At 45.2% G+C, this 24,357-nt stretch overlaps 1 protein-coding gene across 8 annotated transcripts in view; it reads left to right on the top strand.

Annotated features, from left to right (window-relative positions):
* Window positions 1-21,666, top strand: part of ANKRD6 (ankyrin repeat domain 6) — a 34,878-nt gene extending 13,212 nt beyond the window's left edge. For 3 of the 8 annotated variants that reach the window (XM_086461381.1, XM_086461378.1, XM_086461379.1), the window contains 13 exons: window positions 5,383-5,481; window positions 6,038-6,136; window positions 9,699-9,797; window positions 10,875-10,973; window positions 12,724-12,822; window positions 13,052-13,129; window positions 13,949-14,053; window positions 14,303-14,443; window positions 14,812-14,988; window positions 16,969-17,121; window positions 17,697-17,810; window positions 19,529-19,871; window positions 21,092-21,666. In XM_086461381.1, coding sequence (XP_086317507.1) covers window positions 5,383-5,481; window positions 6,038-6,136; window positions 9,699-9,797; window positions 10,875-10,973; window positions 12,724-12,822; window positions 13,052-13,129; window positions 13,949-14,053; window positions 14,303-14,443; window positions 14,812-14,988; window positions 16,969-17,121; window positions 17,697-17,810; window positions 19,529-19,871; window positions 21,092-21,666 — 2,181 coding nt within the window. Of the gene's footprint in view, window positions 1-5,382; window positions 5,482-6,037; window positions 6,137-9,698; window positions 9,798-10,874; window positions 10,974-12,723; window positions 12,823-13,051; window positions 13,130-13,948; window positions 14,054-14,302; window positions 14,444-14,811; window positions 14,989-16,968; window positions 17,122-17,696; window positions 17,811-19,528; window positions 19,872-21,083 lie in introns of all 8 variants that reach the window. The other 5 variants (XM_009950536.2, XM_009950535.2, XM_086461380.1 and 2 more) reach the window with 5 other exon arrangements.
* The last annotated feature ends 2,691 nt before the right edge of the window (window positions 21,667-24,357 follow it).

Here is a 24,357-nt window from a genome sequence, read left to right as displayed (position 1 = left end):
ATAATAATTTCTGGCTGAATGTAAATATGTGAAGTGGCTTATTCCTGTACTCCCATTTCAGTCTCATTTAAGCTGAATTTGTTTCGTTCATGATTATTTTTTAATGCCTTGATCACTTCTGCTGGTCATGCATCATCATTTATCGTTCAGAGTGAAGTTGTTCTTATCATGATGACAGCCTTTCTTTAGCAAAGGAGGAGTAGAGCAGCACAGTGACGTTGACAAACACTGGGGCACGTTCAGTTGCCTTTGTGTACAGCTGTTTCAGGATATCCATGAATGTTTGCTGCTTCGAGTATTTAACGCTTGGTTATATTTTAACTTTAAAATATCTTGAACTTTCTACTGTGAATTTAGTGGTTTGATTTCATAGTATAAGACTTTGCAAGTGCCATCCGGCACTTTGTATCAGGGATTGAAAGCATGAGCTTTTGCTGGTTATTTTGGTGCAGTTCTCCTGTAGCAAGAAGGTTTATTTGGTGATTTCTGCAAACATGGAAAGACAGTGAGGAGGCAAAGCGTGACACTGGAGAGGGACTTTAAAGGGGATTGTACAACTGATGGACTCTCTGGAGAACAGGAGTGTGCAGAAAAAAAATATGGTGGTTATAGTTTTTTAATCAGAGAAAGGGAAAAGTAACTTGTATTACAAACTAGTGTAAACTAAATCTTGTTAAATTTGGGCAGTAGAGTCTATAATAGACACTCCAATAACCCAGGACAGTTGGCAGAATTACTAATATCTACCTGAAACCCTTTTGTAAGTTGCTAGTGGTGTTTCCTTTCACTTGGAGTAAACTTCAGATGTAAAATAGATGCCTAGTTCCTAGCTGCCTGGTCCCAGTGGTTGCATCCTCTCCTTTAAGTTAGTCAGCAAATGAGGAAACTCGAGGAGGTAACTGCAAGTGCCAGGACACTGAGCAAGCACCACCAGTCTAGCCAGCACAAAAGTGCTAAAGGAAAGGGTAATGCCAAAATTCGTGGAGAAGGTCAAGATTTAGGTATCTGCTTTTCTTCAGGACCCCCAGCTTATAACCCTCTCCTGCAAGCAGGTGTTTAAGCTCTCTGTAAAGAGCATGGTTTCACCCCTTGGAAACGTACCTGCTGGTGCTGGGCCTTGCTGTGCAATAGCCCCGTCACATGTAGAGCTCTCACGATGTGCAGTCCTGCATCCTTTGCACGAGGGGGGTGCAGGCTCCTATCCCAGTCTCCCAGCATCTTCCTCTCTCTAGCCCAGTGAATATCGAGATTTTTCTTAAAAGTGGAGCACTTTCAACATAGCAGTGCTCTCATCGCAAGACAAGCTGAGCAAGTGCTGTAACCTCTGGGCTGCTGCAGAAGAGCCAGCAGCCACCTCCTTCGCTGGCCTCGTTTCAAAGGGTGGTGGGCGTACCAACTTGCGTGGAGCTTCTTCCAGCAAGCGTGTAACAAGGGTGCTCACAGGGTGAGAGAGAGGAGGGGAGATGGCTGCGTTAGGGTCTGCAGCAGGGTGGGGTGCGTGCTGCGTGTTGACCTCCGTGGTGCCACCACGACTGCAGTGCCCTGTGGCAGTGTGCGAGCTGAGATGTCCAGAGTGTTGGAGTGGAAACGCCTGAGTTTGCGTTGCTTTCAGAGCTAGGCAGCAGCCGAGGAAGGGGATTTGAGATGCACCAGTGTAGACTTAAGTGCCTTGCTTCTACCAAGCCTCACTTAAGCACATAAGTGTCTTTTTGGCTTTGGGCCTACATCTGCACTTAGGCAGACTGTTGTTTCTGTCAAGGTCACATCTGCGTGACACAGCACAGGAGTTATCTCTCTTCATTGCTGCTGATCTGCAGTCTGTTCCTAAGGCATAAATCACTTACAAATAGGATCATAAATTGTGCCCAACATAATAGTCTGGGCAGTTAATATGCATTTACCGATGTAATTGCTCTCTGAGCCTCTGGAACAGCCCCCTAATGCCTGAACTCTGATGAGTGCTTTCAGAGACAGTTATTTTAGCAATTAATAAAAAGATGCACGCATTGGTGATTACGCTGCCTGAAAATTCACACTGTGAAAAAAAAATATAGCTCATTTGTTTTCTCTGACTCCGTAAGAGGCAAGATAGGGGTTTGCTCCTCTGCAGATGGGGAGGCGAGACAGGTTAGAAATGCAGCGGTGCAGGCAGTGTTGTTTATGGGTGGGCTACGCCGTCTGTGGCTGGGTTGCAGAGCGAGTCACGCGCATAGGCCATTGCAGTCTGGTCGTTCAGCACCTTAAGCAGTTTAAGATTAACGTGTGCTGAGGTCCAAGGGAATGGTTGACTAGGTCCTGCCCTGCTGGCTGTGGGGCCTGGGGGCGGTAGGACCTTCACCAGGACATTGATTCCTGCCATCTTTTCACTGGGAGGTGCCTCAGACCAGGTGGCAGGGTTTGAGATATCCTTTGACATTCCCTGTTACATGGATGAGGTATTTATTTACCTGGTCATGGTGCTGGTTGGACCTTACTCTTAGATGCTTGGCTCTCCCCGTGTTTGCACAGGGAAGACGTTAGCACCAGAGCCCACACCTTGGGCAGGAGGCACCTGAGCCTGCCATCTGTGGAACTTCTGTCCCTTAACCTACTCAGGCTTCCATTTCAGAGACCAGAATATAGTATGGCACAAAGCCTGGGCATGGCTGAAGCTGTACCAGTGCCGCTCTGCAGCCCCAGTGAATGGCCCTCAGCACCCCCAAGGGAGACCTGCTCCTGTAGCAGTGAGGTGTGCTTCCTGCTTTCAAATATGTGTTTGTTTTTAAATTTAACTGAGATGCCATTAGAAGTATCACAGAATTCACACAATCACGGAACGTTAGGGGTTGGAAGGGACCTCAAAAGATCATCTAGTCCAACCCCCCTGCCAGAGCAGGACCACCCAGAGCAGGTCACACAGAAACGCGTCCATGCGGGTTTTGAATGTCTCCAGGGAAGGAGACTCCACAACCTCTCTGGGCAGCCTGTTCCAGTGCTCTGTCACCCTCACAGTGAAAAAGTTTTCCCTTATGTTAATGTGGAACCTATCATAGGTCATATCGACAAACCCCAAAAACCTGAATGGCCTTTGACCTCACTGCAATTACTGTGGTGGGGTTGGGCTAGTGACAAGAACAGCCTTGGTTTAAACTAGCCCAGTGAGAAGATCCTTAATTACAAACTCAATCCAATGCAATCCATTCCTGCCCCCAGTTTGGTCTTCTCCACAATCAATTTTCCAGACTGTAAAGAAGTAGGAACCAACCATTCATCGTTCAAGCTCTGTCCATCATAATGGCAGATGTCGTCTTGTTTTAGTCTTTATTATGATGCTGCTCGTGCAGCAATACCAATTTGCAGGGACAGGTTGATGGATTACTTTCCACTTCGTGGTAGTCAGATAAAATGACCTTTGCACTGTCCACATCACCCACTGCTGCCGCAGCAGTAGCTGTGCCAGTCATCAGTAACATGTATTACCAAAAAAGGATGTTAAGCTCTTCCCTGGCTTGTTTGCGAGCAGATTTCTGTGTAGTAATCATTACTGGAAACTACCTAACACTTGTGAGGTGGTATAATTTGTATGTTTTCCATAACATTTTGTTTATCTTTAAGTTTGGAACAAATACACAAGTTCAGAGAACTTGCAGTGCTGTCAGTTTTCCAAAACTGTTTTGTATTTTTCCAAAAGTCCTAGTTCCTGGAACTGTTACTGTCTTTGTTCAAAATCTCTTAAAATACATTTCCAGTCTTAGTAGGAACAAGAACGAAATTAAGAGTGTGTAGCCTCTAGAGACAAAACATAGATACCAAATTTTTTTAAAAAGCCTTCAACACAATTTTTAAAAGTCAGTTTCATGATTACAAGCCAATGTAGTGATTTACTGGTGGTGGGAGTTGGCATTGTACAGGTTACTGAAAGGTTGTGATTGGCAGTGCTCATTTTTCCCTTATGGATTAATAACTATGTTGGTGTCATTAACACAAAAGAACCCCACCAAGAGCAATTTTAATGTCAGGTGCTAATTGCCTTTGACAACAAATTATTCAAATTATCCAGTTATCTGAAGGCTTGTAGACTGTAGGACAGAAAATTCCTTCAGTTTTAGTATTTAATACAATGCAGGATTATCTGATAAAGATTTGTAGCAGTGAAATTTTGTATCTATTTAGGACTAGCTTCCTGCAAGCTTTTTTTCCTCAGGATACACTGCATATCTCTGCCCTGCGTGTGATTTTGGTGACCGTTACCTAGATAAGCAGCAGTAGATTGGATTCCCACTCTGTTTATTCATCCCCCAAAAAGGCTGTGTGCAGCTCTGAAGCTAGTCTTTGTGCCTGGCCTCAGGCTGTGCCTCAGTGTTGCAGGTTCAAAGCAACTTCAAAGGAAAGCCAAGAGCGGTTGTTGTGGCAGCAGTGGAGCTACTGAAGCTCATTTTCCCGTCAGTCAGTGTCTTACATCCATACATGCTGCTGTGTAAATCCTCCCATTCCCCCTCTTCTATGACATTCTCACCAACATGCATATAAAAATATGTAGATAACCCCCGATGGGCAGAGCCGGTAGTTTGTGTCTCCCTAATCTTCAGTTTCTGGAAGGCTTACAGAAAATTCATCTTGGACTTTCTAGCTCAGCAAATGAGGTCAACAGTTAGAAGGGAGATGATAGACAGGCAGTCAGACTAGATGACTGCATCAGCGTAATTTCTTTTGGAAACTTGGCTATAAAGGAAATGAACTGATGTAAGAAACTTGCTTGTTGCTGCTACGTGGCAGGTCAATGAGAAATGAAAGTTGTTTGGACCTCCAGATCACTCAGTTGCTTGAACGAAATAAGTGGATGGTCTTGCAGTTGTGGTCCTCATCATAAAATTGCCTCCACTCTTAGCACTAATTTGTAAATTCATCAGAGGTGCTGTAAAGACCGATCTCATCTCATGCTCCTTATCGTAAGCAGGGCTGATGGAGCAATTAGAACCAAAAGAGGAGAGCCTCATCCACTTAGTGTAAGTACTGGAGGATCATTATGATGAATTACGACAGCCTGTAATTCCCTTTAGTTCCCTACAGATACTGTTGATTATTAGACACGTAGTGCCAAATGCATTAGATTCACTGCCTTCTAATACTACCGTATTGTTGAACGCTTCAGCGCTGTGTATGGGATTGTGATGACTTGCAAACTTCTGTAAACAGTTGGTTTGTAGCGCTCTGATACTTTTAATAACTTCATTAATCTTGGAAACTTTTATAATAGTTGTTTACGGGGATGGTTGTCAAAGGCAGCTTGGATTTAAACAGTATGTGTGTTGAAGATGAAGCCCCTGTGTGAGTTGTATGCATTCGCATTGGGTCCAAGTGAGGTGGGAGTGGTACCGATGACAAATCTGCTTCTTTTTGCAGGGTGATCAGACAGCATTGCACCGGGCTGCTGTCGTAGGGAACACCGATGTTATAGCAACTCTGATTCAAGAGGGGTGTGCTTTGGACAGACAAGACAAGGTAACAGGCAAAAGCAAGCCCTGTGGGATGGCAGCCTTGCCAGCCAGCAATGTTAAGGTATCAGAGAGAAAGTTACGGTTTATATTCCTGAGTAAGTATCTGAGGCTTTGAAAGCAATTGGAATAGTTACATTGAAAAAAATACCATCTCTTTAGTGTAAATTACTGATTTAGTTGGGTTTTTTGTATCAGGCTGATAGTTTTTGATTTAAGAGTCTGTTCTCAGCTCATTAAGGGAGGAATTAAAGAAATGTCCAACCATAGTATGCCCTATGCAAAACACTGCACAGTTTCTCTTGATTATCTCAGAAACAGAATCCCTGGCTGTAAATTTAGTTTGGGAGCAAATATAACTAATTCCAAGTCCCAAACAAAGGAAATAACAATATTTTTACCTTATTCTAAAAATAAAATATAAAATAGCCTAGTAGGAAAGGAGAATGTTTTATTTTTGAAGTGAGCAGGTGGGTCATGCAGCTGCTATGTTCTGAATGTAAGGTTACTCTGTGTGTGGACACAGCACACTAACCTGCTCCTCTTGTGTCTGTGCTCTTCAGGACGGGAACACTGCTCTTCATGAAGCTTGTTGGCATGGATTCAGTCAGTCTGCCAAAGTGCTCGTTAAAGCGGGAGCCAACGTTCTTGCCAAGAACAAGGTGAGGCCCGTGCAGGAGGAGTTTTCAGTTCTGGTGTAAGGTGGCTGATTCTCAGCACTGGAGATTTCTGGCCATGGCACTTCTCAGCAGGCGGGGGACCAGCTCCTAGTGGGATTTTTTTCTTCTTTTTTTTTGCATTGATTACGCCTGGATGGTTCCTCCACAGGCATTAGGAAATTCATATTTCTACAGCTGACGCAGGAGGAACCCAATAGCGCATTGAATGATACATTTATTACAGCTGAGGAACACTGCAATTCCTGTGGAAATCTCCACGGTGCTCTAATTTATACCAAGCAGATTCATTGTGATTGGTGTCATTTAAAATGAAAATGAATTGTACTAATAGGAAAATGACATTCCAAATCCATTTTTTCTTTAAATTAAACAGCCAAAGCAATGTAAGCCACAGAGGGGAACAAATAGCGTATCTTTTGTTAGAAAGGTCTTCCTAATATTTTAGTGTAGGCTCTTGCCAAATCTTGTAATGTAACTAAATTATGTTCCTTTTGTATTTATAAAACCTTGAGAGCAGTTTAGAGGAAAGAATAACAAAACAAGGGGTTTTAGTTCTGCTCTAATTGTAACACGTGTGGGAGGCTTCTCTTTGATTCACTAATTCAAAAGTTAATGGAATATCCTCGGAAATGGCAGTAGCAGCCTATTGTGTGAGCTGAGTCAGGGTTTGGGCTGCTGTGCCCGTGGTCAGATCGCACGGTTGGCACCATGTCCTTCATTACACGCAAGAGGGCTTTGGGTTGGCTTTACGAGACCTCTGAGCACTCTTTGGTAAAAAAACTGACAACTAAAAGGGCCGTGTGAAGAAAGGGGAGAAAGGAGACAGCTGGACACAAAGTCTAAGATCTTGAGTGAAAAGGCACATTGCCTGGGCATGGTGTTTCCGTATGCACATGAGTATATATGCAGTACATATTCATATGTTTGTACAATTGTCATCACTTTGTGGTCTGTGATTACACCATCTTTGATATCATTTTAAGTGTATTCCTTCTTTAATATCATTCCAACTTCCACTTTTTATTTTCTGTAATTATTTTTGCTGTAACATTCACCTAGATTTGTATCAAAGGTACTCAGACAGCTTCCCATGCTTGACTTCATAGTCTTGTGAACCATTATACTCCTAACTCTGGATACGCTTGTCTGTGTATATACATATACTTCTGTACAAAGGTGTGGGCTTAAGATGCAAGTCTGGTTATCCTGCATGCTTGGATGCCTCGGGTTATTAGAAGATTTAGCTTACAATACAGCCTGTGTCAACTGGAGACAGCCTCTCTTGGAAGGCTTGTGCACAGAATAGCTCAGTGGGGTTGATGTCTGAAATATGACCAGCAGACTTTAATAACTGCATGAGCAGCTTCTGCGCTGGTCTTTGATGTCTTACCCGCACAATCCTCTCCCTTTGCATTTCACTGTTTGGGTGCTTTTGAATGGACACGATCTTTTCTCAGGAGCTGCTGAAAAATGCGGGAATTGTGCGTGCTTGCACACATGCACACGCCTTTACCCCTTTTGATTTCAAGAAAAATTAAGAGCTTAAATCTACTTAATCCCAAAATGGTTTCTCTGGTCTCTCAACTTTTTTCGTTACTGACGACAAGGCATAATCTTTATGACAGCTTTTCTGGCAGCCAGGGCTGAGTGCCATGTGCAGGGGAACCCTATGGGCTGTTGACATACACACGGGCATCGTGTGATTTTTGTCCGGATGGGACAGATACAGGCTGCTGGATTTGACAGACCCTGCTATGCAGCAGAACTCGTGAGGGATTTGACTCTATATTTCCTATAACTCCTGCTTAGTATCTCCTGGGACTGCCTGGGGGACGCTTGTACGGATGCACTTCTTGCACCGCAGGACCTTGCGCACAGTATGTACAAGAGCAGTGCAATTGAAGATGGCTTCTATATTAAGTGAAATGCAGAGGCCAGACAGGACACCTGGGATTTTAAAGGCGAGTCAGGCATTTGATTAATGGCAGAACACATGGGTAAAGCACCTCGGCAGCTGTATTCCTCCTGTGCAGCAGTCACCTTGGAGGTGCAGTTTATTTTCCGTCAAGTTGGCTTAATAAAAACTCTACCGCTGTGATAGATCATCCCATGAGATCAGGTGTAGCCTTCTTTTTAGATCCTACATCAGTCTGTGCATTTCAGTGAAGATTCAGTAGACCAGTGAAGACCCCCAGATCGGTACAAGTTGGACCCACTCTCCCTCTCACAGAAGCTGGTGAGAGATTTGTCACCCCGTGGGAGACGAGCCAGATAAGCCTGCTCTGTGAGCCCTGGCCCCAGGCACCAGCACCATGACTTCTCCCAGCACTGAGGTCCTTGTCCATCACCTACTGCACAGGACCTCTCTGCCTTCCCTCCAGGGCCAACCTTCCAAACAGCAAATGACAAAGACCTTGCAGAGGCTTTTCAGAGATAAACCCAGGAGGGAAAAAATTGACACTTAAATGCCACTTAGCTGAGAAAGAAAATGTTCCTGTGCACCGCAGCTTAGAGACTACATTCAGGCCTGAAATAGCCTGTAAGGTGGAACTGAAGACCTAAGACCATGTCTAAGAGTTGGCCTTTTGTAATTCAAACTCTGTAGCTTTGATCTGTGCCTTGAGAGCACAGGGACAAATTAAAGGACATAACCAAGGTGAACAGGCAGCCTAGTAAGTGTGGGAAACGTTTTTACCTGTGCTGATTTCATTTCTAGCTCCCAAGAGCCAAAAACCCCAAATGTTTTCAGGCCAACAAAAGCCAAATGCTGCCAGAAAAACTTGTCAGACCAATAAAATCCTTCACAATGTTAGAAAGACAATACACAAGCAAACTCTTCTTTGATTTCTGTCCATAAAAAAATGCATGTTTACTTCTTCCAGGAACTTTAGCATGTGATTCTCTGGGGTTTGGGGCAGCTTTTTGTTCCCTTGTTCTTATCTTGGCTGGAGACAGGTGTACTTTCTGAACATTGAAGCTTCCTGACAACCTAAAATCTGAATCCTGCCATGTGAGAGCACCTACAGACCCAGCCAGACTTGGAGCTGGTTTGTGTTAGAATTGTAAGGAGACAGAAATCGTTGTGACCCTCAAGTGCCAAACACCCTGTGGCAGTCGTGGCCAGCTTTGCCTGAGATCAGAGGTGTGGTACCATGGCAGCATGTTTCTTTGTGTGCGTGCGTGCATGGGGGAAACCCAAACCACAAGAATTATATTTCTTTAAATAAAACACTTGATAGTGCTGTTTGATATTAATGAACCAGACAGTTTCTAGAGTCTTCGCTTCCTGCAAACAGATTTGACCAATGCAGATATCATTAGACTGTCCAATTTCTGCCTTTACTATATCCCAGATAAACCATTTCCAGGATGAAGAGGGTATTTCAGTCTCCAGGTTCATTCAGCCCGTATCTTTGGGAAAATAACAGTTACAGTTTCCCACCCCTGGGTGGATCTTCTTGAGAAAGACGTGTGAGATTTTATTTTTTAGTGCTTATGTCCAGTTTTGAAATACGGCTTTTATATTTTCCTGTATTTCTCTAAGGCAGGTAACACACCTCTTCACCTGGCTTGCCAGAATAGCCATTCCCAGAGTACTCGTGTTTTGTTACTTGGAGGATCTCGAGCAGATCTCAAAAATAATGTGAGTTTTGAAAAGGACGTTTTTGTTTTTATGTGCCTTTGTTTTAGCTATATTGCTTTAACTTGTAGAAATACTCAGAAATGCTTTAAGCTGTGATTTATTTTTTTTTAAATTTTTTTAATAAATGCTTTTGAAAAAACCCACTAATGAACCATTATATGTATATACCATGTACAGAAATGTTTTTGATAGGACTGAGCGATGCACTACTCATACCCATCTCTTGAGTAGGGATGGAGGGAGCCAAAGGGGGTTTTGCTGTTGCACAGACCGAGGTAGCTGGTCCTTTGCTGCTTTTTGGGGTCCTGATGGCCTGACCCATACACTGTTGTGCAATTCTGCAAAAGGGCTGCTCTCAAAAAGATGGAAAACTTAAAGGGGTTTTATGTCAGAGCAGCAAAAGTCTTCAGACCTACGCCCACTGAGATGGATAATATATACTCTGTGTTGGTCTGTCAAATGAGGTAGATTCAAGGTGACTTCAGTTTCAGACAGCTTTCCTCCTATTTTATAATGATTCTGGCATAACAAACAAACCAAAAAAAATCTATAAAAGGAAGCCAGCTGGTGTTGACCCTGCTCAGTAACAAGGTGGGCAGAGGCACACAGAAATGGAAACCGTGGGGCTCTGCTCCCAGCTCGCAGTCCCAGCTGGGTGTGTGCTACCCCTCATGGGGACACTGCTCTGGCCCCCACTCATCACGGGTTTTTTCATGATGTGCAACACCAGGTTGAGTTCCCAAATGACATTTGTTTGTGGTTCAGAAGAACGGATTTAATGTAAAAATGTAAATCAGCTTTTGTAGTGCAGTAAACCAGCATTTTATAATTCCGGTATTCCCCGTCAGTGGTCAAAGAGTTCGTAGCCTCACCTTGCCTGACCCCAGCTCTTGCTAAACCTTCCCACCCATGATAGTAGATTTTGGACCGCAGAGAAGACAGCATTGCTGTTCAGGGAAGGTGTGTGGCATTTCCTGCTCTTTTCGGTTTAATAGGATTATTTCATCCCTGAACACCATGACAGGTGCAAGCTTTCTTACTGCGATTACACGCTCAGAGCTTTGTTTCTGTTTGCAGGCAGGAGATACCTGTCTGCATGTGGCTGCTCGTTATAATCACTTGCCCATCGTTAGGGTGCTGCTCAGTGCTTTCTGTTCTGTCCATGAAAAGAACCAGGTCAGTGCATGAACCTCATTGCGACTCTGTGCCCTTTGCATACAACTAGATGTTGGGAAGAGGGATTCCCACCCAAGTAATCCCGCTTCACTCTGTGTTTCACTGTACCACCAAATGCCTGAGCTTTTAAGAATAGCCTTAAAGTAATGGCATATCAGTGGTTTATTATTTTGCCATCGCATTTGCATCATTTCTCTAAAGCATTGCCTATTTATGAGGATCTGCAATCGTACGTTGGTGTAGAAAGGGGGTTTGGGACAGCGGTAGTAGCGTAGAGTTAGGAGTTGGCACTCCTGGGTCCTTACCAGTTCTGTGCAGAATGGGACTGGGCAAGAGACTCAGTCATTTCATGGGGACCCATTTTCTCCTCTGTAACCGGGATTTAATGATCCTATGGCCATTACAGAGAGATTGTGAAGCAGAACTCAGTAACATTCAGATGCTACAAAAGTGCGAATTCCTCTGGAATACTTTTCTTTGACGTATTTTGCAGTAGGGGGAAATGAAAAGGACATGGAAGTGAAGAAAAAGTGTGCTTTGAATTTAAAGTAATGAGCAGTCTAACCTAGGATTAGTCATCCATAGTTGTTTTATAGAGAAGAAATTGACTGTTGTGCATAGGCTAATTGGCTGGTAGAAGGGAAATGGATTTAGTACATTAAAATGTGTTAAGTTTGCTAAATAAACAGATTATGTGGTGCTTAACCACACCGTCTCATGTTCCTGGGAAACTTTCCATGTGTAGTTGAGGATCATAAAAATGTTTTCGATCTGTACATGTAATCTTGTTTCTTAGATATGAGATACTACAACAAACAAAATGGGTTTCAGCATATTAAATTTACTGTGCAGTTTTATTTGGAAATGAGTTGTTTAACTTGCAAAATGAGCTACTGAATATTAAGATTAACTGGTGTGAACCTGGGCTAGAGAGACACCCCTTTCCTTCATTCCCCAGCACTACCTGAAATTGTTCCATATTTGCACATACAATGATTTTATTTAGGAATACACCTCATCCAAGTTAGCAACAAGCAATAGATTTCCACTAGTCTCGAGGAGAACTAATTTTCTGAAGAAAAAATGCAAGGGAAAGGAGACAGGAGGGCATTATATACATGTCAGATCTCCCTTGAACAGCTGCTGGCCTTGTTACCAGTGCCTGAATCTGATCACAGCCGTCTTCACCTCACTGCACCGGGACAGGGGCAGGGCAGTGTGTTAGTGCTGGACCCAGATTGCCTCCTGGCTTCAGTCCAAAACACTGCTTTTCTTGTGGAATTTCATGAAGAGAACACCAGCCATCTTGCTGCTGGTACTTACCTGATTTCTTTTTTTTTTTTTTTTTTTGGAGCAATGTGATACATGACCACCTGTGCACCAAATAATCAAACCTGTAAAAAAAAAAAAAAAAAAAAAAAAAAAGATAAGATTGGGGTGGGAAAACCAGTTCTGCCCTCGGATGTTGTATCTGTTTGCTGGCCATAGAGCTGGGCTGTCTTGAGTGTTGCTTGGTTTAGTTAAACCAGGTCACCAGCGCCCCAGCTGCATTTCTTAAAACCTTGCCCCCTCCTGTCCCCTTCCTCCCAACTCTGCTTTTTTTACTGACCAGGCTTTATTTAAGTTTAGTTGTTGCATCAGTAAGTGTAGGTCTTACGACCTCTGAGCATCTTTTAGGAAGGTGTGATTTCTGCAGGGTGAGACCCAAGGACTTGTGTTACGTGGTTGTTTTCTGCTTTCTGACTTGCAGGCAGGGGATACTGCGCTCCATGTAGCTGCTGCTCTAAATCACAGGAAGGTGGTTAAGCTGTTGCTGGAGGCAGGGGCTGATGCATCCGTTGTCAACAATGTAAGCAGGACGTGGAGTTTCTTTGGTATTTTGTATTAATGCAGACTCCCTTCAACACCTTTCATAGTGTTAATAGAAAATATTTGGGTGTTGAATTAAATCTGGGTAAATGATCGCAGTTAGTCGTTTTACTCTTGTGCACAGAGCGTGTCCATCCCTTGGGTGGAGAAATTCCACATTTCCAGTAGCTTGTGTTTTGAAGGAAATGCCATTTTCTTTTTCCTCTCAGGCAGGTCAGACCCCTCTAGAGGTTGCCAGACAGCACAATAACCCTGAGGTTGCTCTCCTCCTCACTAAAGCATCACAGGTACGTTATAAATCTCTCCCCAGCGCACACATACACATAGAGCTAAGGCCGGTTAACCTTGAGAGGCCACATCCCCTGGTCCTTAATCTTCTGCTGTGAAAGGTGCCTACATTCTTCCGGCATTGTGTGCTCGCCTCAGCTCTGTTGATGTGGAGCCTTGCAGCCCCCAAGCCCAGCAAGGTGTGCGGATTAAGCCTCAGCGTTAAGCGCTGTCAGAAGTCCCGCTGTCCTGACTAGCAGAGCATGGAGCAGCCAGCGGCATTTGTTCCCTGCTGTGGCCCAGGGGTTAGAAAGCTGCCCTGTAACTGAAAGCTCCTGCATTGTGTCACTCTGCTGCCTGCCTCAGACATGTCCCGTCCCCAGGGTGGTTGCTCGCACTGCAGGATGCTTTCAAATGGGGACAAAATGTCCTGTTTATACCCTGCTGCTGTATGTGAAATGCTACAACACACTTCAGGCCAGAAGGCACGTGGGAGGGCTCCATATTCTGGTATGTGACCAGGCATGATCCCTGCCCAGCTCCTCCTTATCACCTCTGTGTGAGAAGGGCTGGGCTTGGCTTGGAAACCAGCCTGAGGACACAGGAGGCGGCGCTCACCCCCTCCAGGGACAGCAGTGTGCCCTGATAGAGTTAGCTCAGTGGTGGTGTGTTTTCACGGCTATGAACGCCCGCGTTGCTTGGCCCATCAGCATCCATCTGGCAGTGCACTCTCCTTTATCCAGTGACTTTTAGACAGAGGTGAAGGTCTGCTCGATTGCTTGGCTTCTGTGGTAGGAAAGAGTGTAACGTCACTGAGTAACAGCGTGGTCTGCCTTCAGGTCTCGCGCTTTAACCGTGGAAGAAGCCTGAGGAAGAAGAGAGAGAGGCTGAAGGAGGAAAGGCGAGCTCAGTCAGTACCACGGGATGAAGTGGTACAGAGCAAGGTACAGCTCAGCATTACCAGCTGCATCTGCTGCGAGGAGGGGAGTGTAAATAAAACCCATCAGGACTGAACCTGTTTGGAGCCATCACTTGTGTAGGACCACAGCAGCTCTCTGAGGCGGTCTGTCATGCTTTGCCACTGAAGAGTTGCCCGCTCCTGTGTGCAGAGCAGCTTAAAACTGGGAAATTGAAGAAAAGTCACCTTTTCCCCGTGTCTGCAACTGCTCTGAACTCCCTGTCTTTGCTTTGAGCAGGGCAGTGTCTCAGCTGCTGACGACACACCAAGCAGCGACCAGCCACCACAGAGGAAGAGCGACCTGAAGGATGAACCCCGGTCAACCTCACCAGATCCCAAAGGGAAGAAGAGCAAAAAGAAAAAGCCAAAGGAAAAGGTATCGGTCAGTAGATTTAAAACAGCAGAAAGAGAGGGGATAGTTGTTGGGCAACAGTACAGGTGGCCCTTCGTCGTGTCGCTGAGTCTGGGCAGCAGTCTTGCCACGCTTATGGGGCAGAGGTAGTCTTCAGAAGAACCGGTTTCTGGTGGGAAAATTCTGCTGTTGAGGGTCACATGAACCAGATTTGTGTGGAAATCTGGTTATTGAGCTGACAGACGCCAAGGGTGTGGCCAGCCACTGCAGCTGGATTGGTGTTTTAATCAGGTCTTTGCCGTAATTATCACAACGGGTTTGTCCCATTCGCACCAGGAACAGTTTCCCAGCGGGCTCATGAATAGGGAAAACGTGGTGTGTATTCTGTGCAGGTTTCGGCACTCTCGGACCCCATTTCCCCAGCTGATCAGCAGACGCTCCCTCGGCCCCAGCAAAACGTGCCTAAGCGCAGAAGTAAACATCACTGCTCCTCCCCACCCCCTCCCCACGAGGTCCGAGCCTACCAGCTCTACACGCTCTATCGAGGGAAGGACGGGAAGGTGATGCAGGTGAGCCGGCCGCTGCCCTCGTGGAGGGAGACGCAGTGTGAAATCACGACTGCGGATTTGTTTTCCTTGTTTGGGCTTCAGCTGCATTCCGGCCTGAAGTCGAAATGAGAAGCTGGTTTTCTGTGCGTTGAAGAAGACACAGTTAACTAGTTTTTGTCTACAAAGTATTTCGTTTTTGGAGATAAGGTGTGAACAGTGATTGAAAAGGACACTGGAACTTTTATGATACATTTTGAAATACTAAGATTTCCAACAGGAAATGCAAGGAGCTTTGCCAGTGAAAATAAACGAAAGCAGTGTGCAAACACTGATGCTTACTACCTAAACCAAGAGTGTGAGTACGCTCGATACGTTTTTGTTTCAGTTCTGTTTATTGCAACATGTCTTTGGGGATTCTAGGATTACTGGAGGCAGGAGCTCTACAGGAATTGGTTCACAAATAAATGTGGAGTTACAGCTCGCGCATTTATTCCCGTTTAGAGATTGATATTTTAGTCATTTTATCACACAAGTATTTACCAGCACACATTTATAAAAAAGCATGAAAACAGTCAGCAAATTACCCTGTAGCCATTGTAAACATCTACATTATTGTTTTCTTAATATTGCCCGCCCCCCGTACCTCTGGGAGGTCAGCCCTTTCATTCCCTTAGCTTTTCACATCTGTCCACCACCTCTCCTTGGTCCCTTGCTGTAGTTAAAAATTCAGCAGATTCTGAAGATCACGGAAGTCAGACTTCCAAAGGTTTTACTGGCCATATTCTCCAACATCTCACTGTGTAATACTTGGGAAATTTCCAGACAGGGGCGCTATGGGATTATCCTAACAGCAGACCTCAGGAAGGATGGAGGACCTTCCACATGTTAAAAGGAGCATCGCCCTGCCCCTAGGACCTGATGGTAGGAGGATGGGCCAGTAGGAAGGACTTGGGGAGCAGAAAGAAAGGTGCGGTGAGCAGACAGGATTTGTGTACAAATCTAATCTATTTGCAAAGATTAGCTTAATAGAGCTAGACTCCCTTAGAGTGCTTCCTGAAATACACGACACTCCTCTCTCCCCTTCTTTTTTGCTTGTCTGTCTTCTTTGATGCCCTCAGGCCCTGAATAGCAAACAGAGTTTCTTCAGCACATGCATTTCTGAGGCTTTCTCTATCACTCTGCAAACCACCCGCCTTCCACTGCCAAGGGAATAACCCTTGGTTTGTGAAACAGTGCTGTAGGGCCAAAGGAGGGAGGGGCTTGTCTGCAGGCAGATTCAGAGCAGCCGCTTTGGGCTCCTGACTCACACCCCACCCCCCGAAGGAGCCAGTTTCTGCCTGCGGGCTGCCGAGGAAGCTGATGAGGATTATCTGTCCTCGCCTAAGGGAGCCTTCTGCGACCGTCTCCCCGAGAGATTTAAATGTGGTCAGTGCAGCTCCGCTTGCAGAGGAGCCTTGGGATGGTGCCGCGCGAGTCGAAGGCAGGCAGCGGTGTGCCTAGCAGGCGAGGGTCAGCTGAACGCCAGCAGGGTGAAGGCAGGCAGCAGCAGCAGCGAGACCTTGCCATACAGTACACAAAAAGCTGCACATCATTGGCATTAGATGAAAAGCCAAACGCACACAAACCCACGCACATCCACAAAATCACGCTCTTTTGGTACAATTCGGAATTACAGCATCAAGACATGGGGCTGTGGTACCCCCTCATACGGCACACGGCGCCACGACACGTGTGATCTGAGCTCACTGCTGCTTGTAGCCCCAGCGACATCAACGCTGCTGTGTGTTAGGATGTGTCCATGTAAGTTAGATCAATCCTTTTCAAGTCTGTGCTTTTCCAACTAACAGCCTGTTTGCTGAGCTGCTGCGAGATGTTGTCAGGAGGGTGAGATACAGTACATGGTACAGAAGAGCCCAAGACTCACTCAAGGGGCTGTGATAATGTTCTAAGTGCGCCAAGAGGACAGTGCGATGTAGCAAGTAAATGTGTTCCTCCTTTCAGGCACCGATAAATGGATGTCGTTGTGAGCCCCTGATAAATAAACTGGAGAATCAGATGGAGGCAACGGTGGAAGAGATAAAAGCTGAGTTTGGGACAGTACAAGATAAGATGAATGTCAAGCTGGGCCAGATGGAAAGCAAAACTCAACATCAAGTAAGAATGTGACCCAGAGGTCTGCTTGCCCACATGACTATAAGAAACATATCCTAAGTTTAATGAATATTTTCATTGTCCCCATTTGTTTATTGCTTCTTGCGTTGTAAAAACGAACCTGAAATCTAATACTCAAGACCAGTGAACTGTGACATTCCACAGGGATCTAATGTTGGAAACTGGAGTATTGAGAAAAACACATTTAATGTGTTAAGTGGCTTCTGGTGCATCTTTAGAAAATAAATCCAAACTGCTTGAGGCCCTAAGAGGGAAAGGCAGAAGGCAGTCCTACAGCTGGTTGGTTCATCATTGTAAAAATTCCTCTTGCTGAATTCTGTTTGCACTGAGATTCAAGATCCTCTAAATTGTTTTTTATTTTTAATGTAATTGTTATTCATCAAGAATTTTGTGATTGAACCTTTTCGCAAGCTACGTCTAATGGTAGTTGGCAACATTCCTAGAAATGAAGACTGAAAGACAGACTGTACTTTGACTTACAAGGTTCACAGATGGGGGGTTTGTTTGGTTTTTAACATGATCATCTCAGCTAAACTGTGGTGTTTTTTTTTCCACAGCTCCGTGTTTTAGACAAGCTCATGGCTGAGCGGCTGTCCGCAGAGAGAACAGAGTGCCTTCACCGCCTGCAACAGCACACTGAGCTGGAAAAGAATGAGGGGGAGAAACGGCAGGTAGGGCTTGAAACAGCGGCTCCCTGTTAGCTCAGATGGATCAGCTCAAGAGTTTCGTTCCAGCAGGAAGAGAGAGTTATTGGAGATTTATCTGTTGAAACAGGCAAAAGAGCTTCACAGACCAAATTATTCCTATCTACCACCTTAATCTCTAAACCAAATTTATAAAGCTTTTGCATTAGAAATAGGGAATGTGAAATCCACTGTCACAATTTGACTTGGTGGGTCTGAAGTGTGCGACCTGTAACAAAGTACCTTTTTTCTAACATTGTGCTTTGCAAAAATCCCTACCGCTAAGTTTTTAACAGTGTTCCTTTCAGCTTTTGCTTCCCTGAAGGACGGCTACAGGAACGTCTGCAACAGTAACAAAGGCTACGATCTGTGTTGTTCCCTTCACTTCTCAGGGCTGTGTGCCCTGGGGACCTCTCCCTTCTTCTCTGTCTGATCTTTCCCCCCCCCCTCGTGTACTAAAAGGCTGCAGTTCTTCCCTCTGACTTTGGCAACAGTACACCATCGCCAAGCTGTGTACTACTGCCAACAGGCAAGTTCTTTCTGTGTGCTTGTTTAACCAGCATGACAAGAATAACTGTTCCTGTAGAGATCCAGCTTCTGCAAAAACTCACCATTAAAACATGCTAAGAAACCCGTGTTTCTCCACTCACACGGGTACATTTAAAATACAATTAACTTCCTCATTATTGGTATTTTGAGAAATACTCTCTGTGCTAGTCAAATGTCACCGCTTTTTGTAAGACTGTTCCAAATCCGTGTTAAAAGACTGGCAGCTGTGATAATCCTAGCATAAACTACTGATCAGGATATTTCAGTCTAACACCTGCAAAACACTCTTCTCTCAAAAGAAAAGTACTTCCCAAACTAAGGCAGCGTTAGTTTTTATTTCGTAGTAAGAGACCTCTAAGTATTATACTGGCTTCTGAATGTCTAGGCTTGTGCTCCATCTCCTTGTAATCTCCATTTAAGAAATGAGATCCTGGTGAATTGAAATTACCACTAAGCGATACCAGCTGTTCCTGTTCTCTTGGGTCTGACTGGAACTACTGGGCAAACTGAGCTGGGCTTTACTAAATGCGTGGGCTAAACGTCCGTGCGCATAGGAGGGCCTGACGTAAATTCACGATGTCATGTGAACAAGAGGGTAAAAGAGCTACTCATATTTGAAACGATGACTGGCAAATGCCTTTGCAGCTGACACTTATTAAGCACCTTTGAAAGCCGTTAGTAATTTATCATTTAGTGTGGGTCTCATCTTTATAACCGAATCAACAGAGGAGCCGAGGTTGGCAATGGTATGAAGCTGTGTCCCGGCAGTGTTGGATTTGAATTTCACTCTTAAAAAATGGCAGCTTTGACCACGCATGCTGTCCCTTGCACTCAGAAAGCACCATTGACTGTATGATTAAACAAATCATCTCTGATTAGAGGACTTAAGAGCTGCATTTGAAGTAACACATTCAAATCCAAGAGGTGGTAGCTCGGACGAAAAGAGGGTGCCTTCCATTACCTAATGCATAGTTGTTCATCTTTTCTGATTTGCAGTCCTTTAAATATTCCCAGTGACAGCATGCACATCTGTACAGGGAGTCTAAGCCCACAGCTACCTGGCTTGCTTCTCTTTGTCCCTGACACACATCCTCAGCAGCCCAGGAACGACAGGATCTAGTCATAGGATCATCTAATTCACAGTCTCTTTGTCATAGATTTCCTTGGTCGAGGAGCTGAAGACTTGGTGCATGTTGAAGATTCAGAATCTGGAGCTCAAGCTTTCTGGAGATTCCAGGTCATCAAGACCAAAATCAACTTTATCCACTTGTGAGTCTCTCACTGAGACCCTGGATACTGAGAACAACCCCCACAGTGCCAAGGACTGTAAAGCCAACCAGCCCGTGCTGCAGTCAGAGGGCTCCCACCAGCATTCCTATGTCACGCTTCCAAATAGCCTCTCGGAAGACGGGGGAAGGAGCAGAGTCCAGATGCCAGAACAGAGCTTTGGGCAACATTTTTGCATTCAACAAGATGGTGCGTCGGGCACAACCTTGTCAGGTACTTAGATGTCATATTCATACAAAGGCGAGCTAATTAACTGAGGGATGCTGGTATTAATACCACAGCTATTAATCCTGGCTGTGTGCTTTTCCCCATCCAAATGGCTAATGTTTTGGGATTAGAATACACTTCAAGGCAGCTGCTGGGAATATTTTAAGACACAGTTGGGTGGAATTCCACTGACTCTTCCTGATGCTTCCATGTCACTGTGTCTTTGAAGCCAAGTCCTTTGATGCTCTGAATAACTCTGTTTTCTGAAATTTCTCCAGCTTCCCAGTCAGAATGGCTCCCACCCCACTGTCTGTCAGGAAGGTGGGCAGATTATCCAAAGTCTAATGAAGAAAGTGTACTGTATTTAGTGCTTTTCAGGTGCGTGGAACCTATAATGGCAGGGTGCAGGGATGTGAACCTATAATGCTCATTTCCCTTGTTAATATTCAAACTGCAAGGATATGGAATAAACCTCTCTTTTTTTCTTTCCTTGAACCAATGTCTGTTTAATTATTAGTTCATTTGACAAGAATAGCTGAGAACATTAATCAGGGATCAAGACCACCAGAAGACAGAGTTCAAGCCACCTCTCTGTACTTGGCCAGGGAAGCTTTTGAGGAAAAAAAAAGACACAGGCAGAATGGCCAGGTCTCCATAGCCAAGGAGAGTGCTGTCAAAGCCCTGGGCTTCTGTAAAATACGTTGTACATGCCCCCCCAAACACTACATGAAGTGAACAGACAGGGACATGGATACCCCGTCAGACTAGAAAGGCAGAAGACCACTCAGGAGATCTTGTGGTAGCACAAGCGTGAGCTATACTGCATTGAACAGTTCAGACACATCAGAATGCGTTACCTTTGCAAAATTAGTGGAGCTTCAAGTTTTGTAGAAGCAGAGGGGGGTTCATAAATATCACCAGACATACTTTGGGAATCTAGCCTGATCTTCATTACGCGTCCTTCTGATGGAGTCCTTTGATTGTTGTCAGGCTGCAGTCCCACAGCTGCAATGCAGTGCCTCTGCCTGAGCCAGCTTTTCTCTTTTAATGACTCTTTATTGTATCACCTGACTGTGAAGATGCGATCAACTAACATAGGCCTCTGCCCTGTACACACAGCGTGGTACATGGGAAACTGCTTCGTTCATCAGCAACGAGGATTTCTAAATGCTAAAATAAATGCCCAGAGCTTTCCTGAACATACATGTATATATTTTATTCTGTAGGTCCAGAGCAACAGTTAATCGCTGGCGGACCAGGTTCTTCTTCTGCCCCTGCTCAAGATGTCAGGCCAAAGGACAAAGTTGTTAGCGCCAGCACGTTCCACAAGTACCAGCAGGAGCTGCCCTCCTCCGAGCTCGTGGGCTCCAAATTAAGACACGTTAAGGTTCAAGCTGCTTTGCAGCCCTTGGCTGAGCCTGCAAAGACTGAACCACAGAGCGGCTACTTCATCGACAAAGGAACTCAGACAAAGAAGTCCAGCAAAAGCGGGCAGTCAAGGCACAAAGCTCTGCACCCCGCCGGGGCACATCAGAGCCAGGAGCCGCAGCCCTCCGCCCTGCCTGCGGGACAGCCGCCTGCCCCTCCGCTCCGAGACACCTCCCAGGCCCTGGAGATAACACAGTACTTCTTTGAGGCCGTTTCCACGCAGATGGAGAAGTGGTATGAACGGAAGATAGAAGAAGCCCGGTGCCAAGCTAATCAGAAAGCACAGCAAGACAAAGCTGCGCTCAAGGAGCATATCAAAAGCTTAGAAGAGGAGCTCAGCAAATTAAGGACTAAGGTGCAGAAAGAGAGCTAGCATCTGCCAAGCAGGTAAAGACAAGCAACCGGACTCGTTTTGGAACGTGCTGCATGGGAATCTGGGATACTGAGATGATATATACTAGCAGTGCCTGTTATGTCTAAAGAAAAGGTTCTTTTTCAGGAGTAGAAATAACTTCGGGAACTCTAGAACCGAGGGGAATTCATGTGCAGACTGTGCCGATGACAATGAGATGCTGCAGATTAGATCCTTTCTTTATTACTTCCAAAAGTCTCTTAAATATTGCACTCTCCATTTCCAGGTGCTGCTTGAGAACAAACTGCATTAGAAACCAAAACTGCTTTCTGAAAAGGGAATTTCCTTATTTCCACATAGGTCATGTGTGGCTAGAGGGTTCCACTACATGTAGACACATGGTGATACCAATTCTGAAGTAAATCCAGGACGTCTGAGCGCTTTTGACAGAAATTCCTTAGTGATGAAGGGCTTTGATACTACTTTAGATACTCCCCACGGCCCCTCTCTAGTCAGTGGAGAGAAGCTACAGAACCAGCTCAAATCACAAGCCGAGGTAGGTGACAGATCACACAATCACAGAACGTTAGGGGTTGGAAGGGACCTCAAAAGATCATCTAGTCCAACCCCCCTGCCAGAGCAGGACCACCTAGAGCAGGTCACACAGGAACGTGTCCAGGCGGGTTTTGAATGTCTCCAGAGGAGGAGACTCCACAGCCTCTCTGGGCTGACAGATACGGGCTTCCAGCTGGGAGAGGCCAGGCTCCCACGGAACGAGATGCTAAAGTGAGTCATCCCATTAGGTACAGAGGCTTCAGTTGCCACTTTGCTTTTCTTTCAGTTTTACATTGTTAAAACAAATGCTAAATTAGATTTGTCTTTATTTTAACGGTGTCCTGGTTGCAAAGCTCCTTGTGGTCACGTGGTTGTTGGGGCTGTACTCCAGCAACCTGACTGAGAAGTTGTTTAGGGCACAGATGGCAGATATTTTACTGTAACCATGCTCTTACTTGTTAGGTGTTATTTTTATATAAATCTCTTTTCCTTCAAGCAGCAAATGGCTGAATTCTCTACTACTGAGGAACCTTGAAAAAGTCCTTTCTCTATGAAAGCTTGGTTCCCTGTACTCAAATGTTTCTTTTCTTGCAGTCAGGATTTTCTCCTTGTCAGACTGTCTTCCTTCGTTCCTCTGAAGGATTCCTGCAGGTGTTTTTTCCCTTGTACCTCTAAAAAAGAGAGGCTGGGCCCCAGTGAGTCTGCATGTCTTAGGACTGGTTTTACAAACAGTCCCACGAAATAGAATGCGACAACATTTTCACTTTTTATGGATGTGTTTTGTTATCAAATCTTACAATGACCAATGTTGTCCAGGCTGACAGACTCCAAATAAACTAGAAGCACTGTAACTCGTTGCATCTGGACCCCTTTAGGGTTTCCTCCTTACACCTCTGAGGACGCTCCATCACATTCTGTTAGAAAAGTTTACTGAAGAGATCATGACAGAACGATTGTTCAAAACCAATTCAAACACAGGATAGTACTGTTATGCCAAGGAGAAAGAGATGTTTTTCTGTACTGACGACCCCTAAACTCAATACGCAATACAGTATTGAAGACACCGTTGACTTAATTAGTAATTAATTAAGCTTTTGTCCTCTTAGCAGGTGTATAAAGCAAAGAAAATTGTATTATATAACCATATTTTTAAATTTCCTATTAATGCACTATCAAGAGAAGAAAAGCGTATCTGCAGTTACAGAAATCCTAGTTTTATTGCTCTCACTTCTCTAGTCTAATATAGACACTTTCGTATGTTTACGGTTTTGTTGAAGCTACTGTAGGAATGCAGCAGCATGCTATTTAAGTTTTGTATCATCTGGATAAAGTGAATGTTTTGCCAAGCAATTAAAAGTGTTGCTCAGAAGCCCGCGTTGCTCAGAAGTCTGTGGTGTAATGTTTTCTAGCCAGAGAAAACGCACACGGCTCCCCTCACTTGACTCAGAGGGGGGAGCAGAAAACTGGAGTCCAACTTCTAAGCTTTTGTGTTTGTGGCTGTAAAACATGGAAACTGAGGCTGCCGGCTGGGCCGAGGGGGGCTGCAGGGCCTGGCTGCCCCTTGTTAGCTGCTGCACGCACCCACCGTTTCGGAAGGGAGTGGCACAGGGCTGAGCTGTGCGGCTGATCACACGCACGCCCCGGAGCCTGCCCAAGTGCAAGGGAGAGGCGAAGGCTACGGCGTTACTGACCTGCCTCGCGTACAAACTGCGCTACCGGGGCAGCAATTTAAGACAGGAACTTGGCCGCAGAGTGCTGATTTTAGAGGCTTTCCCAAGCCAACAAGTGTACTGTAAAATAAAGGGAGGCATTTTCTGCTCGTTCCTTTCTCCTCCCCTCCGTAGTCCTCCCTCCTTCAAAACTACTGGAGCTGAAGGGCTTCTTTGCAAAATACCTGCATTATCTACCTGTCTCTGCAGCACACACTTGGAGCAGATTCACTTACCCCAGCGGACTATACTTGGACCCCAAAGGCTGCTGGCAGGCGATTTCATCTTGACAAGCCCACAGGGCAGTGGCGATCAGGGGCAGCAGTACCAGCCTGAACTCGTCGGCAGCCTCACTGGTTGCCTGAGCCACATCCTTTACTGCAAAGCTAAATAATCATCATAGGGAAGGATCCTACAATGACTTTCAGAAAAAGAATTAGGAAAAAAA

Source organism: Leptosomus discolor, chromosome 2, assembly GCF_034619465.1.
Source record: "Leptosomus discolor isolate bLepDis1 chromosome 2, bLepDis1.hap2, whole genome shotgun sequence".
NCBI classification, from domain to species: domain Eukaryota; kingdom Metazoa; phylum Chordata; class Aves; order Leptosomiformes; family Leptosomidae; genus Leptosomus; species Leptosomus discolor.
The sequence above is the reverse complement of the archived record's forward strand: the minus strand, read 5'-3'. Positions and strand labels throughout refer to the sequence as shown.